This window comes from Budorcas taxicolor, chromosome 4 (genome assembly GCF_023091745.1).
Source record: "Budorcas taxicolor isolate Tak-1 chromosome 4, Takin1.1, whole genome shotgun sequence".
Lineage (NCBI taxonomy): Eukaryota > Metazoa > Chordata > Mammalia > Artiodactyla > Bovidae > Budorcas > Budorcas taxicolor.
In genome coordinates this window covers 32,640,881-32,659,169 of record NC_068913.1, presented here as the reverse complement: position 1 = coordinate 32,659,169, position 18,289 = coordinate 32,640,881, and the positions used below count along the sequence as shown (strand labels likewise).

Below are 18,289 nucleotides of genomic sequence, written 5' to 3'. Positions count from 1 at the left end.
GTCGGCCCTCAGGCCGGAGTCCCGGCTGGTGTTCGGTGTGCGCTTTCCCTGCTTCGGTTCTTTGTAGTAACCTGCTCCGTATCCTTGGTAGAGAGGTGGAGGTGGTTAAGTGACGATTACGATGGATGAATAAAGCCAGTTGGGGAGACACTTCCGTGAAGTCGTCCGACCGCGTCTCACCCAGCTCACCATTCTCAGCTCCACAGCTACGAGTGTGGAAACTGCAGGATATTAAAACAGACAGACCAGCGTAATCTCGAGTCCGCCTGGCTTCTTGTGCATCGACACATACACCACGGTCTGGATGTCATCTCTTTTTTCCCGCACCTGTGGCCTTATTTTTTAACTTGAGTCCAGCTGGAATGTGGAGTGGGGTTGGTCACTGAGGAACAAGCAGAGTCATGAACTGAATCCCGGGCCTCCTGGTGCTGGTCTCAAGTTCTGCTCACTACAGGAACCCCTGACAGAGGTTCCCCAAGCTACACTGTCCAGCCTGTGGTCAAGGAAGGGTGTTCAGGCCAGGACCTGGGTCTTAATATTGAAGCCCATCTGCTATCGTTGAGTCTTTTGCGTCTGAGATGTCACCTTGCTTTCCATTCTTACTGTGTTTTCCCGTGTAAAACCAAGTTGTTTTCATACTGGAGACCTACACTGAGTGGAGATTGAAACGGACTGCGAATTTCTTCAGCTGACTGGGCGGATGCCTGCAGCTGCCTGGCCTGCAGGGCTGTCTGCCTGATTGCACCCCCTGGCTCTGCAGGTTACAGAAAACGGAGGGGCTACCCTAGAAAGAGGACCCAGCGTGTCCTGGGGACAAGGTTCCCCTACTGCCCCCGATGGTGGATTATCTGCCTGCTCCTTGGTCACTTCACTGAAATGAAGTCAGCTCTCCTCTCTTTCTCTTTTTCATGAATCCTCTTGCAGCTGTTTAGGGCAGAATGATATTTTGTTTTTCACTTAGCACTCTTATTCTGTCTGAACACACCTCTTCGGTCATGCACACCCTGTTCTTTGTTCCCACATTGCTGGGCTCCCAGATGTGCCCACTTGCTGGGTCAGCACTTTGCTTCCAGCTTGATGCTCTGAAGAGAACACAGCCAGCATGTGTGTCTGGGCCACAGTGTGAAGTAGTCTGCTATTTGATTTTGTCCCTCAACAAACTACTTATGCATTTAATTGAAGAGTTCAGAGGGAGTGACCAACAGGAAGGGGAAGCACTCAAGTGGAGAAAGCAATGGCAACCCACTCCAGTACTCTTGCCTGGAGAATCCCAGGGACAGAGGAGCCTGGTGGGCTTCTGTCCATGGGGTCACACAGAGTCAGACATGACTGAAGTGACTTTGCATGCATGCATGCTTTGGAGAAGGAAATGGCAACCCACACCAGTACTCTTGCCTAGAGAATCCCGTGGACAGAGGAGCCTGGTGGGCTGCTGTCCATGGGGTCACACAGAGTCGGACACGGTGAAGTGACTTAGCATGCATGCATGCATTGGAGAAGGAAATGGCAACCCATTCTGGTGTTCTTGCCTAGAGAATCCCAGGGACAGAGGAGCCTGGTGGGCTGCCATCTATGGGGTCACACAGAGTCAGACACAACTGAAGCAACTTTGCATGCATGCATGCATTGGAGAAGGAAATGGCAACCCTCTCCAGTATTCTTGCCTGGAGAATCCCAGGGACAGAGGAACCTGGTAGGCTGCCGTCTATGGGGTTGCACAGAGTCAGACACGACTGAAGTGACTTAGCAGCAGCACTCAAGTATCCACTGTTTTCCTAAAATAGAGTGGTTTTAAGTGTGTGTCTTTGTGAAGGTGTGCCATAGACACTTTGTTCTTTCTCTCATTTTCATTAGCTTGTGGAGTCAGATTTGAGTGACGACGGTAAAGCATCTTTCGAGAGTGGGGAAGAAGATGATGATGAAGAAAAGGCGACAGCTCAAAGAAGCAGGCGTAGAAGAAGCAGTATTGGTCTTCGAGTAGCCTTTCAGTTCCCCACCAAGAAACTGGCAAAAAATGCTGATAAGAACGGTTCTGCAGAGCCCCTGTTTCCTGGGTCACGTTTACAGGACAATAAAAAAGCGATTCTTGGAAGGAAGACGAGCTGCAGGCAGGAGAAGGAAAGGGAGGACTCTGCCTCTGAGTCTGAGGACGGCTCCCGGGATGAGGGCCAGGAGAGCTCGGATGCTCTGCTGAAGAGGACCATGAACATCAAGGAGAACAAGGCCATGGTGAGTCTGCGCCCTGGCCGCCGCGCTCCTGGAGCCGCGCCCCCGCAGCTGCCGCTGCTTCTGTGAGGAAGCCTACTCTGGGTTTTGTGGGTCCTTCCTCTTTTCCTGGACTCACAGCGGTCATTGCCTGATTAGCTCTGGTTTGGGAAGAGACTCCCAGGACCTTCCACGGTGCCCAGACTCACACCAGTTACTGTTGATCAGATTGTGTTGCAAATGTACGTGGTTTAGAGACAGAAAGGCCTCTTTCAGCAAAAGGGAGCAACATGTAAATAGGGGTGTCGTGAAACCCACAGAACAGTTACTTGTGCAGGTCAGGCAGGCAGCTTTCAGCCTCTAGGTATGAAAACACCTGGGGAGTTCTGAATCACTTTATAAATTCATGGAACAAAGTGAAATCTTCATGTGTATTCAGTTTTTCTGTATATGGTCAGCAACTAGTTTACTTCATAATTTTTATATATACAGAATTTAAAAAATAATTCTACCAAATACTTTTAGTATTTTGGTATGCTTTTTATCTTCTTTTAAATGCATAATATAATGATGCTGTGTGTGCAGTCTTAGAATATGTCTAATAAGTTACTTAAGGAAATACAAATTTTAATATACATTTTACTTTTGGGAGACATAGTAGTCTTTAGCTAAGGAAAAGTTTTAGGATTGTATCTCTCCACATCTTTAAAATGAGAACTGTGTTCTTCATGATTTTGTTAGTGACACCCATACAATCTGTTTGATTGGCACTTAATGCCTGTTGTTTTGGTATTTTTAGGAATATTTTCATAAATTATTTCCATTGATGAGAAATTAACCAGCTTGAAGAATCAGTGTTTTGGAGCTCTCAGTAACTGTCAGAATGGTCTAATTGGGCATTTTCTGTTTTGAACATGAAGACACTTGATTCGGGCGGGCAAAGTTGTAGGTTCCACAGCCACACTGTGAATTAGCGGCTCAGTCCTGATTCTCACCTTACGCTCCAGGCCTTGATCCTTCCAGGACAGTTTTCATTGTGTCTGGTCCTTATATAAGGAACAGACATAGATTTTATTCCTCTGATAATTTCAGCATCTCACCCTGGAGATAAAAATCATTACATGTGAGGTTAAAAATATAACGACTCTTCAGATCTTATGTAAACTACTCAGGTTTTTCGTGGCTACAAACTCCAAGACTTGTGATAACCTGTTAGATGAAGTAGACTTAGTAATATTTATGCAAGACTCTATTTTTTCTGAATTCAGCTTGCTCAGTTATTGGCGGAATTGAACTCGATGCCTGATTTCTTCCCGGTTCGAACCCCGAACTCAGCTTCTGTAAGTGGAACATCTTGTATGTACTGTCTGCAGTAATCTCTCTCTCACACACACACTCTCACTCATTCTCACACTAAACTCTCTCTGTCTCTCTGTGGCCAGACGGCTTTCATTCTGGAAAGCAGCCAGTGGCATGCCTGTGTCTGTGCTCTCCTTGCAGAGGAAGAAGACCGCGAGGCGGGCCTTCTCAGAGGGGCAGGTCACACGGCGGACCAACCCGGCCCGGAGCGCGCGGCCCCCCGAGAAGTTCGCCCTGGAAAACTTCACTGTGTCGGCCGCCAAGTTCGCAGAAGAGTTCTACAGTTTCAGAAGAAGGAAGACAGTGAGTGGGGTAATTTATGACTAAGGAGCCAGTGCTGCTTTGTCTAAGCCAGGGGTCCTCATGTGGGAGTGTTCATCACAGTCTTCTGGGGCTTGGTGAGGATGCTGAGGGGCCGACCCAGTAGGTCTGTGGGAGCTGAGACGGCCAAGCTCCCGGATGCCCTGGGTGCTCCTGTGACCACACTTGGGTAAGGACCCTGGGTTTGAGCTTGCACTTGGTCTAAGCTCTAAGCCGTTAAGGCTGTCCTGTGCCTAAACTGAGCAGCTCAGTGGTTAGGACCCCAGGTTCATCTCCAGTGGAGGTGATAACGGCTCCAGGTGGCTTCAGGGTTTTGCTCTTGGGAACGTACAGGATGACTCCCAGTCTTTGTGTGTTAGGAACAAGAAACTCTGGACCCTATTTGTGGCTGTTCAGTGTGGGTCATTGCCCAGTCCTCAGAGTTTATAGCTGGTGAGCATCCATTGGGCAGGGACCCTGCATTTCTGACTGGTCATTCTGTGTCACCTTGCCATCAGGAAGCTTGACACTAAGGATAGGAGCTCAGTGAATGACTAAATGCACGAATGATTTCAGGGAGATAAAAGAGGGACCGAGATAATATTAATGGTTCTAGAGCTCTGAGGAGTTGAAAACTTTATTTCTGTTTTGTTTTTTTAACCACTCAGAGCATCTTATGTCCAGTTCTATTTTGGCTCTTTCTGCAGGGGAAATGCCAGGGGCACCGCCGACGTCGCTGTGTGTCTTCTTTTCGGCCAGTGGAGGACATCACTGAAGAGGACTTGGAGAATGTGGCCATCACTGTTCGGGATAAAATCTATGATAAAGTTCTGGTAAAGTAATCTAACAGCTGATTCACATCCCTGTGACTCTTACGGGGACTCCCAGGCACCGGCATCTGAACTGCCTGCTTGTAAACTGTCTGGGCTTAGACCCTTGTGCCATCTGTCTCCCCAGGGCTCAGAGGTGGGCTCTGAACTGGAGCAGCTATAACTGGGCAAGGGGAGATGGCTTAGTGCAGTAATCCTCGTCAGGAGAGAGGTCTCTCTGGGGGGTTAGCAAGCAGGGGGATAGTCTGGAAAATCACATTTGTCATTGTTGTGTTTTAAGTAGATAGTTCTTATGCTTTAAACATTGAAAAAAATAATGCTTTTATAACCAATAGAAATATATTTACACTGCATTAATGTATTTACCATATAGTAATATATTGACATATTGGAAGTATATGTACAACATACATATTTATATAACCAATAGAAACTGAAATTTGACAGAATACCTTCTGTAGGTAGGAGATGTTTTAAATGTTTGTTAAATGGTGATGGAGAGGATGGCTTGCAGTATTTTGCATCATTTTTAGATAATGGGACAGTGTCTTAAACAGTATCACTGTTTAACCAGGAGGCCTTACCCTGGATGGAACCAGATTGCCGGGAGCGGGGCTGGAGTGTGTGATGCTCCGGGGGTTCGCCATCATCACTCAGTCAGCCCCACCGTCTCTGTCCCCCTGATCATTTCGTTTCTCCCAGGCTCCCTACTCGGGCTGTCCTCAGAATTCTCTGGCCCCAGAGCTGAGAGCTCACAGCCTACCGGAGGGCGCCAGGGTTTGGGCCAGAGACACAGCCGAGCCCGATTCTAGAGGAGAGGCAGGGCGGCTTCGTGCACGTGGCCCCAGGCACCCCCTCTGAACACCGTGCTCACCACTTGCTGCCTTTGCCTGCAGGGTAACACTTGCCATCAGTGTCGGCAGAAGACCATCGACACCAAGACAGTGTGCCGGAACCAGAGCTGCGGTGGCGTGCGAGGGCAGTTCTGCGGGCCGTGCCTGCGGAATCGCTACGGGGAGGACGTGAGGTCGGCGCTGCTGGACCCGGTAGGGACGGTGTGCACCTTCGTCCTGAGTCATGCTGGGAAAGGAACGAGCTGAGGCCGGGGCTCTGGGGCCCTTGGTCAGGGACCTGTAGCCCCCTTACCACCCTCCTCTCCTCCTGCCTCTTGAGACTGGCAGAAATGCAAAAGAGACTTTCCTTCTAGAAAGAACAGGCTGACCCACAGGACAGTAAAAGAGTGTGTTTCATTTTCCGGGGGCAGGGGTATTGCCCTGGAGGGTGCTGTGTGCCCCACATGGCTCTAAGGTTGCATGTCAGTGCAGTTTACGTATGTTGTTACTCTTCTAACCGTGTGAGGTAGGTACAGGACACCTCCCCACAGCTTGGTTCCCTCTGTAAAATAAGATAATACATAGTACGCTGGTTAGTGTGTGTGCCCTTGAACCTGGGCACTTGGCAGCAGAGTCTGTGCTCATAACCACCGCGCTGCCGGACCAGGGGGAAGAGACTGTGCCCAGCATGCAGCTGAACGTGAACTGCAGCTCCGCATAGGTGAGCTGAGAAAGCCTGTACTCTGAAAAGTAGGGCTGACTTCCCAGGCATGTGATCTGGAGTGGTCCACCTTTCTGAAACAGGCAAGAGGAGGGAGATAGTAGTCCATGTCACAGGGTGAAGGGCTAGCTGGGGATGAGGCCCAGCGAGCCGCGCTTGGTCAGGGCGCCTTCGCAGCCTGTCGCTGACGGGACATCCCGGCCGCTCTGCTCCCCCAGGACTGGGTGTGCCCTCCCTGCCGGGGCATTTGCAACTGCAGTTACTGCCGGAAGCGCGACGGCCGCTGTGCCACAGGCATCCTCATTCACCTGGCCAAGTTTTACGGTTATAACAATGTGAAGGAGTACCTGGAGAGGTAAGCCTCGCAAATCAGAACGGAGGGTATGATTCCTGGGAGCAGGAGAGGGCAAGACTGTCTAGGCGGGCCCCGGGCGCCTCGTCTCAGCCTGACTCTTAGACGCCACCTCGAGTGCTGGCTGTGCTGGATCTGTGTGTATTGGGAAAGTCACAAACAGTAATAGACCCTACAAGGCAGGCAGGGGAAGCTGTGAGGGCCAAAGAGCTCTTCTCACCCTCTGGGACTGAGAGGGGAGGCTTGGGCGCTGTGCGCTGGGTTTAGGGACGAGGGGGTGAGGTGAGCCTCCCTGCAGTGACCCGAGGGAAGACAGACCTTGTGTCAGGAGAGCAGTTTGGCTGTGGTGCCCTGGGCGATGCTGCTGTGTCTGTCTCTGCCTCCCTGCCCCTAATGCTTCCTCTTTCTTCTCAGCTTACAAAAGCAGCTCGTGGAAGACAATTAAGAGAAGAACCAGCCCGCTCACCGTGGAGCACTCCAACAAGACATGCCATTTGTGCCTAAGATTTCTTTTTATACAGAAATTCTTTGTAGAGTTAAATGCTATTTTTTTTTTAAAGATTGTTTTTATACGCTTCAAAAGATTTCTCAGGAAGATGAGAGAGGAATCTGTATACATATATTATACACAGGCCTGTTTGTATGTTGTTATTAAAAGTATCTGCAGATGATTAAAATCCAGTTTAAAGGAGTGAAGTTCCAGGTAAATCCTGGAAGAAAGACAGCATCGCAGCTCTCTATCTCCCAGACAGTAACTGGAGGCCAGGTCGTTACAGGGGTTACACCCCCTTGAGTTTGTCATGAGTGACCATAGTTCAAACCCCATAGTTTAAGCTGCTCTGGGTTGTTGGACGTTTATGTTGAAGAATGCTCCTCTAAATTACAAAGTGCAATTAACCATGGAACTAGAGTTTTATTTTTGTTAAAACTTGAACCAAAACTAGACTGTCACATTACTGACACTGGAGGCCTTGGAGGGCAGCTGCCTGGGGCCCATGGCTTCTGTATTTTAAAAGAATATATAAAGGCAAATTTAATTTAGAGATTTTTGTTTAATATCTATAAAAACTACACTCCCATGTAGGGACCAGGAGACTTCCAGCCATATTGCTTTTTGAGTTACAGCGGAATTTTGATGCAAACGTGAGCTGCACTAATTTTGTGTTGCAGGGTGGGGGAGTAGAGGGGTACTGGGGGAATGGACATTCTTTCAATAGGTTTCCCATGTTTTTCTACATTTGCTTCTTTTTGTCCCCCTTCTCCACAAGGATGGTGTTTAAAAAAATTAATGCACATTTAATTTTCTCAAAAGTTACATAAGCCAGAATATGTTATGCCTCCCAGCAGGATAAATCACCACACCCGGGAGCAGTGACTGACAGGTGCTCACTGTGTTCCGGTCAGGCCTCCAGCAGCAGAGCCACGCCCGCCAGGACCCACTTGGCCGCCTTTTCTTTGCTCTTTAGCCTGAAGGTCCAGACGTAGTGGGGGCCTCTTCTTTTGGTTTTGTACACAGGACACGCGTACGTGTGTTGGGTTTCCTGTCTGTCCACTGGTATGGCTTTCGCAAAGATGACTGGCATCGTGGACCGTAACTCCTTGAGGCGGGCTTCCACGATGGTTCCTGACTGGCTGTCCCATCTGGCTCCTGCGGGAGAGACACGGGTCACACGCGCGCTCCTGTTGGTACCGCTTCTCTACCTGTTGTAGGCAATAAATGTTCTGGTTTTGTTACTTTGCTGCGTGTCAGTGGCTTCCTTGCCAAGATGGGAGGGAGGGTCATCACCTGCTGACTGGGAGCCACACAGACACTGTAAGCACAGATTGGCTGTCGTGTCCGACTCTTTGCGACCCATGGACTGTAGCCCACTCAGCTCCTCGGTCCACGGGATCCTCCAGGCAAGGATCTGGGAGTGGGCTGCCATTCCCTCCTCAAAAGCATAGGCTCATGCTCCTGCGCTACCCCCAAACTTTCCTGTAAACGAAAAACTAAATCATTTGAATTCAAAAGGTATGTAAAACTTGACATGAAAACAGGTTCTGTGAGAATCCAGACCCAATAAAGCAAGTTAGTTTGTCCTTCCTTTTAAAAAAGGGTGAATCTGCATGCTGGTGGACAGTGTAAGAAACCTGCAGTTCACCGCGTTCCCTTCCCACTGCACCTTCTTCTCTTAGTTCAAGGTCGGGTCACCTGTTTAAACGTCTGTAAAGTGACAAGGAGCATCTTGGCAGAGACTTGGAAATACTTTCTCCAAGAGCCTTTCAGGAGAAGAGGAAATGTTTACAAGATAAGATGAATGCATGGGTGAGTGGAAAATGTTCCATCTTCTACCCCATCCCCCAGATTCATAAGGAGTAGATTTAGTATAAGTCTATAAGCAATTGCAATCCTTACCTTCAGATTTGGCTCCCACTGGACACATATCCTACCATTTAAATTATCTGAAAGCCAGAAGTGAGGTAAATAAGCACTAGTGTGAGTGAGAAATGGAGTTGTGTGGTGTGTGAGTTGCTCAGTTGTGCCCACTGCAACTCCCCCAGGCTGTAGCCTGCCAGGCTTAATAAGGAAAGGACAAATACCAACTTGCACCCAAGTGAGAAAGGTTCTAGGTGTGATAACCCTGCATGTGCTCCTGGGGGCATCTTACCTTCCATGAGGAGCCCGTGGAGGTAAGCGCCTTCCCTGGGGGGATGCCCGTAGTCGTCCTTTGTTTTTTTGGTAATGTCAACAGTCAGGCACATTTTGTCCAGTGGCCACTCGTTCTTTCGAGCCGTGGTCTGCATGATCGCTGTTGGAGGAGGAGGGACAGGTGTGAGCAGGAGGAAGTCATATACGTAAGATTCCTTGGAGCCCCCAGTGAGCCAAGCGTCCACCCAAAGCGAGCTGTGGTCCCACGGGGTGTTCGGGGTGTTATCTGCCGGACTGCACTAGAGCAGGGGTGGAACAAAGGCCAGTTTCGTGGATGGCGCTTGAGTGGAACAGGCATGCCCGAGTGCCGCTGGCTGGTTGGTTTGCTTTTGCACTAACTACCGTGGCCGAGCACAGCTGCGTGAGACTGTGGGCCCCGATGGAGAACGTGTTCTGGGTGACCCACACTCCACCCACCTGGCTGTTCCTGTCCTGCCTGGCGTCCGCCGCGTGAGGACGGGTCACCAGGGCAGGAGAGCAGCTCCAGGGACACGAGGCTGGGGTTCTGCTCGGGGCGCGGCTCCATCAGCATCAGGGGCTGCCCTACTCTAGCTCTTACCTGTTAAGAAGGCCTGAGGGTTGAAGAAGCCAGAAAGCCACACCACAGCCGGAAGGGCGAGATCTTGTGTCCAGGTGTCCAGTTCCCGGCATCGCAGGAGGAGGTCGTTAAACCTGGGGAATAGAAGGTAGGAAGAAGCAAACGTGCTTTCAGTACTAAAGCTTTCCAGTAAGATTAGATTCTGGGGATGAGGGAGTGCTGGGCGGCGGGGGGGGCGGTGGTGGTGGTGGTGGTAGAACGGTCCAGAACTGGTAACCTGTGAAACTGTTCCCCTGATGACTGGGTAACAGGATCATCTGCCCCTTCAAGTGTTAGAAACACTGGGAAATGTGGGAAACTCCGTTTATTCAACCACTGTTTCACTTCGATCCTCTAAGTGACCCTCTAAGTGACCCCCAGTGACGTGGTAACTACATGGGTGGCTGTATATGATCTGCGCTGACGGGGTGCACAGGGAAGCATCCCTGTGTGTCTAAGGATGGGCAGGGGAAGGCTCTGATGACTGTAGTACAATCAGAGTTCCCAGGAACGGCAAGGGCAGTGGAACATGGGATAGCGGCCTCCGCACAAGCTGCAATGACCTGAAAGTGGGGAAGGAAAAGTTATCAAGGGGACCAACCCCCTTCCACCCATTGTGAGCCTGTAGTTTGAGAAGCTGCTGTGTTTACATGTCCGTTTACTCCATCAGCACAGCAGTTACCCGAGGTAGCAAGCATCTAAAACGTACCTGTGAGGAAGCCAGCTCACAGAGGCTAAGGAAAAATGAACTTCCATAAAATTAGGAGACGCTTTCATAGGTAGCTTTTAAAGGGCTGCTGAACACGGGGGAGATGGGAGCACAGAGCAGAAGGCCCCGCATAAATGCCTGTGGGGCAGCTCTTTAGGCTGAGGCCTCCCCCAGCCAGTGTGGCCGTGTCGACGTATGCAAAGGCAGCAGGCTGCATGAGGACCTCATGCCCACAGACCACCACCCAGAAGAAAGGTTAAATGCTCACACTTGGCTCACACAGAAAATTCCTACCAGCTTAGAACTTGGCTCTGGCCCTGCCCCATATTAAATTCTTCCAAATAGCTGGTTTAGGGAAAAATATACTTGTAGATAGATCCCACAAAGAAGAAAGGCAAGGAACAGGAAAAGCAAAGATAAGAAAAAAAAAAAACTCGAGATGTGAAAGAGGATAAACACTGCAGCAACCAGTCATTCTCATGAAGTGCATATGTAACGAGAATATGAGTTAAAACTGGTAAGGTAAGAAAAAGGGAGGAAGTTAAGTTGGAAACAGTCTCAAAAAGACAGTTATAAAAATGAAAGCAAAAAGTTAAACAGCGTAAGGCAGAATAATAAGGAAAGCAAAATGAAATAGAAATGAGTGAGAGTTGGAGTGGAAATAAGATGAACGCTGAAACATTTGCTAATACAATTCTAGAAAATTTGAGTTTTCCTAAGTTACAATTTGAATCATCATAATCGGACATATTTTGTAAGAAAATGTGACACATAATACTAAGATACAGACTGTGGAGACAGAGAATCCCCTGGAAAGCCAGGAAAAACATGGAAGTCTTTTTATAAAGGGAAAACGTGAGCTTCAGGCAGCTATTCAGATCATAGACTAGAATCACACCTGTGCAGTCCTCTGACAACAAATGGGTTAAATTACTTTTATAATCAGCCAAACTGTAGCTTGAGTCTAAAGATAACATTATATAGCATGAAAAACCACCCACAAATCAACCAGAAGGAAGGGAACCCAAAAATCAAAAATAAGAGAAATCTTAAAAACCAAGACTTAATATGTATGTTTAAACTTTAGAAAACTAGGTCAAGTAACCTTTCCCTCCCTTCAAAATATGCAATGTGAGACTAAAAGTTGACTTTGGACAGTGACTTTTTTAAAATATTTTTTTAATTTGGGGAGAAACAGTAGACGAGAGAATAGGAGACAAAGATACAATGACGATCAGCCAGAAACGACAACCAACCAGAACACACAGAGACACACAGCTTGACAGCGAGTCCAGGCAGGCGAAGATAGGCAGTACTTGAAGAAAGAAGGGCTAAGAAACAGACAGATGCCGCAGAGAGAACCACGGACGCCCAGGTGGGTGTGTATGGCATGGACACTGCTGTGTGTGAAGTAGACGGCTGGTGAGAGCCTACTGTTTAGCTTGGTGGGGGGAGGTACAATCTGTAGGACGTACATTAACCTTAAAGATGCATTCCAGTACATATTTCGTGCAGACAAATACTGTTTGATTCTACATAGACCAGGTACCTAGAACAGTCAAATCCAGAGAGTCAGAAAGTACACTGGCAGATGGTGGGGTGGGGATGGGGACTTAGAGTTTAATGGGGACAGAGTTTCAGTTTAGGAAGGTGATGAACGACGGTGAGAGGTGCACAGCAACACGTGTGATTGTACTTAGTGCCACTGAAATGTACATTTAAATATGGTTAATATAGTACGTTTTATGTTACATGACTTGCCACAATAATTTCTTCTTTCAAAAAAGCAGGGCTAAGAATTTTAAAGGGTGGAAAGAATTGTGGACTCAGATTTATAACAGCACACAGTATCAAGTAGGATGCCTTTTTAAGAGACCACACCTAAACACATCAGTAAAAATGACAGAACAGTAATATAAGTTAAGAAAAAAAAAATCTTTAAAACTTCCCAGAGAGTAACTTAGCTGTGGAGGAATGACAAGTATTTATGAACAGACTCACCAGCCATAGGAAGTGCCAGAAGACAATGCAGTTATATAACACTGACATTTGGAGAGAAAATAATTATCTAGAATTCTACTTCCAGGTAAACTATTCATCAAGAGGGAGAGCATAGTGAAGAGAATCCAGACACAATACCATCTCCTCCCCGCCACATACCCTGAAAGCCTGCTGCGTGCCTCATCCTTCAGCTCGGTGAAGAGGGGACCCCTACTGCTGCGCCGCTGCGGTTTCAGTGATGAGGAATGGCATTTCTGCCTTCTGTGACTGAAGGTTCCAGAGAAAGTCTGACTGAAGTCGAGCTTATTCAGCAGCTCAGAGAACCTCAAGCCCAGCTTTTTCCCTTTCACACCTTTTGCAGTGCTGACCACGTGGCCCCAGTATGGCCACTGCGTCCTGAATTTATGCCACCTGGAGAGGGGCTCACTTTTATTTTAGGATTAAAAATAAGCAGGGACCCTGTGCCAAAGATGTAAAACATGAGGAAGGAAAACAAGCAGAAACCTTAAGTTTTGCAAACACGATCTCTCAGGAATATCTCTTTGGGGACTAGAGTCCAGCAGGGCAGTTCTTACTGTGTCTGCGGTGACGGCAGGGCCTCCGGATACGCCCTTCGTGGGGACGGGAACAAACAGGTGGCTGGGCTTTCCAGTTAGTTCATCCGGCATTGTCTTCAAAAGTGTGTAGTAGCTGAATTATGACAACCCTTCCCAGGTGATGTGGGTAAGATACAGTGTTATAAGCTTCTAGCAGTTTGCTGAGTGGCCTATATTCCATACCACTGCTGTTTTACAACTGCATTTTCGCAAACATATGTCAAACTTAACCACAGGCCATTTTTTTCAGATGACTTGACTTTGTCAAAGTATCCTAAAAAGCTCCCAGTCTGTCAATAGCAAATGTAAGTCTTGAAAGGTCTTTTTGTCTTAAAATTATAAATCTCATGACAGAAGCTTGAATGGTTTTTCCTGTATTTATCACGCTTACAAATTACTTACCTATAAACCACTTCTATAAAAGAATTAAAACTTGGGTTGTCTTGGGATAAACGTGTCTCAGTTGTTTGTAGAGATGTTAGCAGTAGTTCTTCCTAAGTCATAAGCATTAGGAGTGTCTATTTGAAAATTAAAGCACCGGAAAAAGGCAGCAAAGAAATCGACACATGCTATCAAGGAAAAATAATTCCTGACCATAAACAAAACAAAAATAAAATTATGGTGGTTTAAAATAAAGTTTAACTATAGTTCCAGACTGGAAGGATGGTAAAATGGCAAAAGAGAAAAGTATTGGTGTTACAGTGCGTTAGAAAAGTCAAAAGTGTGTATGTTACAATGACAAGTCTTCCTAAAATAATAGAAACAGTACAGGGATACACATACGATGAAGAAAGTCACAGAAGCTAGAAGAGTTTGGAAAAAAGAGGCTAGGAAAAATATATAGAAATTAGGAATCAAAAGATAAGATTGGGTGAAATAAGTCTAAAGTTATCACTGTCGTAAAATTTAAGTGTAAATGTAAATTCTTTTTGACTGGAAGTATAAAGTCTGCCTTTAGATATTCAAAGCATTACCAGAAACCCAGTGACTCTGCCAAATGCTTTCCTGTCATCCGGCAGGTCCACAGGGCACGTTCCGCTGTGTCTGCACCCCCGCCCCCAGCAATACCTGGGTGCCTGGGGGGCAGTTCCAATGTGCAGCCACTGGGAATTCTAACGGGGCCTTCCAATTTAAGGACTGGAGTAGCATTCTGCTTAGTGCAAGAAAAACTTAGGAAAGTGAGGACAACAAACGTCCACGTAAAAAAACCAGGTGTAGAGCCAGTCTCACGAAACTTGCTATGCTGACTCGCAAGGCCGAGCTGTGCTTGGCAGCAGCCCTCCGGGAGCTGTAAGTTTCTGCCCCTGACTCTGTGGCATGTCTACACAGTCCTATCCACACAGCGAAGGCAGTGTTATCTACTACTTCCTGGGGTAAAAGTTCACTGTGAAATGCCATTAGTTCTCACTGGCTTCAGAAATAAGGGTATAAGATGAGGTGAGGGTAAACTTAAGGATGCCTCCCCCGGCCATTTAAATCCTAACAACTCAATGAGGAAGTTCTTTTATCATTTTTCAGATGATAAACTGGAACAGAGAGGTCAGGTATTTTGTCCAGGATCAGACAGCCACTCAATGAGAAGCAGAGTTTGATTCCTGCTATGACCCTAACTTGATTTTTGCCTTTGAAGCAACATACCGAGGAAACTCAAATGAAAGTGGTGGTGGTGTGCATGGTTACGGCTGAATGTACTCAGCAAAGCACAATCTTTAGGGTTCCTATAAGCCATAATTCAGAAAATCAAACCGGCACCGAGCTGGGGTGTAGGTGCTTACCACTGGGCCAGGCCGTACGTGGATGGATAAGCCAGTTTGCTCCAGGTTTCTGGTACTGCGTCGTAACTCATTGCAGACTGCTGGGCTTCCATGTCAGGAGACAGTGTCAGCTCCCCCTGCCAGGGAAGAAGACTGCAGAGTAAATACGTCTTCATGTGGAGGAGCCTGCTCGAGTCCCACTTTTAAACTTACCTTCAATCCAAGCTCTAATTGTTGAAGTGACATACGGATTTCCCGAAGGAGAATGTTCATCCTCTCACATTCTTGGAGGCAAACAAGAGCATAGGGGCTTCTGTTTGGGTTTTTCTGCATTATCTCTGTCATGTTGAACTCTTCTGGAAGTTTCTCCAAAATATCATCCAAGACATTCTTAACCTTAAATTGTTAACAAACACAAAGATTTAGCTCCTTTCCGTTTCATTTTCGATCATGATGATGGTATATCTTCTATTTACGTCTAAGAATATATACTACAGTTCCCAAAGATGCTTGCTAATGAGTTTAAAAGATGACTACTAACTCCCAGGAGGTGGGCAGAAGGGCACTGCCAATGAAACCACATACAACCCTCTGTGTCCTTGTCTTCTGAAGTAAAATACTGACTCGAGCTAATGTAATGGTTGGGAAACGTGAACAAATAATAGCTGTTGGACTGGGGAACTGGTAACAGTTTATTAATCTGCCACATGGCAGAATCACTGAATTCACAGTTCCCTGAAAGATATGGATAAAGGCCTGACATATATTCCTAACTTGTTTTTATAGGAGGCAGACGCCCCCTCCAGAAGACAGCTACTGACATCAAAAACACAGACCCCAGACTGGTTGAAACCAGAAGGTTGATGATGCTTGAAACTCTACCTTGATGCCAACCAATCCAAGAACTGTCCACGAGCTGATTGTGGCCTGCTCTGTGAACACTGTAAGATTCCTCTACCCATCCAGGAGGGACACACAGACTTGAGGGCATCACCCTGCTGCGGCCCCTTTGCCTGGCAAAGCAGTAAAAGCTGCTCCTTTCTACATCGCCCCAACCCCTGGCTCTGCATTTCTATTCAGCACCATCACCAACCCCCTCAGCTCGCTCTCAAACAGTGCAGCCCCCTCCCATCTTGAGCTCCCACAGTAGAGTCAGGGAGGTGTTACTATTTGCAGTTTACTTACTGTTAGCATTTCGGGAACAAAAGAAGTCTTATAACTACATTTCATTAGTTTATAAAGACATGATCAGAACATGGAGAACCTCAATATTTGAGTAGTCCATTTTTGCAATCTGCTAATTAAAAACAAATTATTTGAAAAGTCGAATGAACCAAAGAGGCCACTTTAACTAATTCTGGTGACTCTGCTATGCTGCCCTTGTAGCTGACACATCCAGCAATTTGGGAGGCAGTTTGGATCAGTATTTTCAACAAGAAGGAAGCCGCTATCTTCTAGAGCTGTTGCCCTAAAGAAATGAAGGATTTACTCACTTGGGGACGTGCATATGTACCTGGCACTCTGATGTGGATAGTGATTCTAACGATGCAGTTTTGCAGACCTGGGAAAACCAACAAATGCCTGAAAATGATACAAGACTGGAAGGTACTCCCTGTCCTCAAGCCTCAGGCAGCTTTCCCCTCTCCTGGATTTCTTGGATTACGGCCTGGGGCTCTGATGTGATGCTTGCAAACTGCTTTAGTGCCCTGGCAGATAATTCGTCAGATCCTGAAATCTTGAGCTCATGTACAGCAGCAGCAGACAGTATGAAACAGTACAATTGAGAAGTTAGGTGAAAGAATGGCTTTGGGACTCAGCTAGAATCTGGTTTTCCTTCAGTGGCCTTTCAAGCTGTATGACCAGGGCGAGTCACCTAACTTTATCTCTGAAATAGAGATCCTGGAATCAGTACTACTCATGCTTCCCAGGTGGCTCAGATGGTAAAGAATCCACCAGCCAATGTAGGAGACACAGGTTTGATCCCTGGGTCAGGAAGATCCCCTGGAGAAGGAAATGGCAACCCGCTCCAGTATTCTTGCCTGGGAAATCCCATGCACAGAGGAGCCTGGCGGGCTACAGTCCATGGGGTCGCAGAGAGTCGGACACGACAGCGACTGGGCGCACACACACATCAATACCACCCAGAGTTTCAGAGGAGCAAATGACGTGTTTGTAAAGCACTCTCTATAGCACCTATTAGATGAACAAAACTGTACCTGGGAGATGGCTGCTGGTTTGCCTGTAGGAAATGCTGAGGTAGCTTTACCTTATTTGTTCTGCATTTTTTGATTTAATGATCAGCTTTCTTATTGGAAAGATTGAAGCCCTCTCAGAACTAGAGATGACCTCACATGCTCTCTGCTTCTGTTAACACTGTGTGTGCCTGCTAAGTCACGAAAGTCACGTCCAACTCTTTGTGACCCAATGGACTATAGCCCGCCAAGCTCCTCTGACGATGGGAATTCTGCAGGCAAGAATACTGGAGTGGGTTGCCATGCTCTCCTCCAAAGGATCTTCCCAATCCAGGGATCAAACCACATCTCTTATAGCTCCTGCATTGGCAGGCGGGTTCTTTACCACTGGGCCACCTGGGAAGTCCCTGTTAACATTATAGATGTTCCCAAATAGATGAATTTTCTCCATGCATCTCTTTTCAAAATATCTAAATTATAAAATGTCTCAGTGAACGGCCTTATTTCAAGAAATAACTGAAGAATTTCAAGAAATAATATGGCAAGTTCCTGGGACCTCTCTATAATTAGATCTGATTACTGTGTTCCCACAAACTGAATCCTTGATTGGTAATTTTGAAAGAAAAAAGGTTAATTTACTGGGGAAAAATTTTTTAAAATTCAGGTTTTTAATTAATGAGAAACAAGATTTTAAAGGTAAAAAAATTACTTGATGTCCATTTCTCATCCCCATTATTCTATAGCAATAAATACCTTCAAAAGAATAATGCTAGCCTCCCAAGAAAAGGTGAAAAAAGACACTCATAAAATGACAGAGCCAAAAACATACTGTATGAAAGACAACCACACAGATGGAGAAGTTTGCAATACATATTCTTAATGACACATATCTAGAATACAGAGTTCATATGAATCAGTAAGATAAAGATTGATAACCAAATTAGAATTTGACACGCAAACGGAACAAGTACTTTGCACGAAGGTATATCCAATGGCCATAAACATACAGGAAAAATGCTCAATACTATTCCTTAACTGCTGGACTGCAAAGTTAAAACCACAATGAAATACTATTCTTTAGGAGACCCCCAAGGAGCAGGAACAACTGGGACTTATCATCCCCACTGCTGGGGGAAGTACAATTACTTTGGAAAAAGGTTTGGGAGTATCT

At 46.7% G+C, this 18,289-nt stretch overlaps 2 protein-coding genes across 2 annotated transcripts in view; one reads left to right on the top strand and one right to left on the bottom strand.

Annotated features, from left to right (window-relative positions):
• CDCA7L (cell division cycle associated 7 like) overlaps nt 1–8,327 on the top strand; it is a 47,389-nt gene extending 39,062 nt beyond the window's left edge. The window contains exons 4-10 of the mRNA XM_052639248.1: nt 1,855–2,229; nt 3,474–3,545; nt 3,706–3,867; nt 4,572–4,697; nt 5,591–5,740; nt 6,467–6,603; nt 7,015–8,327. Of these exons, the coding sequence (XP_052495208.1) occupies nt 1,855–2,229; nt 3,474–3,545; nt 3,706–3,867; nt 4,572–4,697; nt 5,591–5,740; nt 6,467–6,603; nt 7,015–7,045 (1,053 nt within the window). The 3' untranslated portion in view covers nt 7,046–8,327. The remainder of the gene's footprint in view (nt 1–1,854; nt 2,230–3,473; nt 3,546–3,705; nt 3,868–4,571; nt 4,698–5,590; nt 5,741–6,466; nt 6,604–7,014) is intronic.
• The window catches only part of DNAH11 (dynein axonemal heavy chain 11), a 355,953-nt gene continuing 345,664 nt past the window's right edge, over nt 8,001–18,289 (bottom strand). Inside the window, exons 78-82 of the mRNA XM_052639247.1 lie at nt 15,140–15,322; nt 14,948–15,063; nt 9,849–9,961; nt 9,249–9,389; nt 8,001–8,248 (exon numbers count right to left, since the gene is read on the bottom strand). Coding sequence (XP_052495207.1) covers nt 8,001–8,248; nt 9,249–9,389; nt 9,849–9,961; nt 14,948–15,063; nt 15,140–15,322 — 801 coding nt within the window. The remainder of the gene's footprint in view (nt 8,249–9,248; nt 9,390–9,848; nt 9,962–14,947; nt 15,064–15,139; nt 15,323–18,289) is intronic.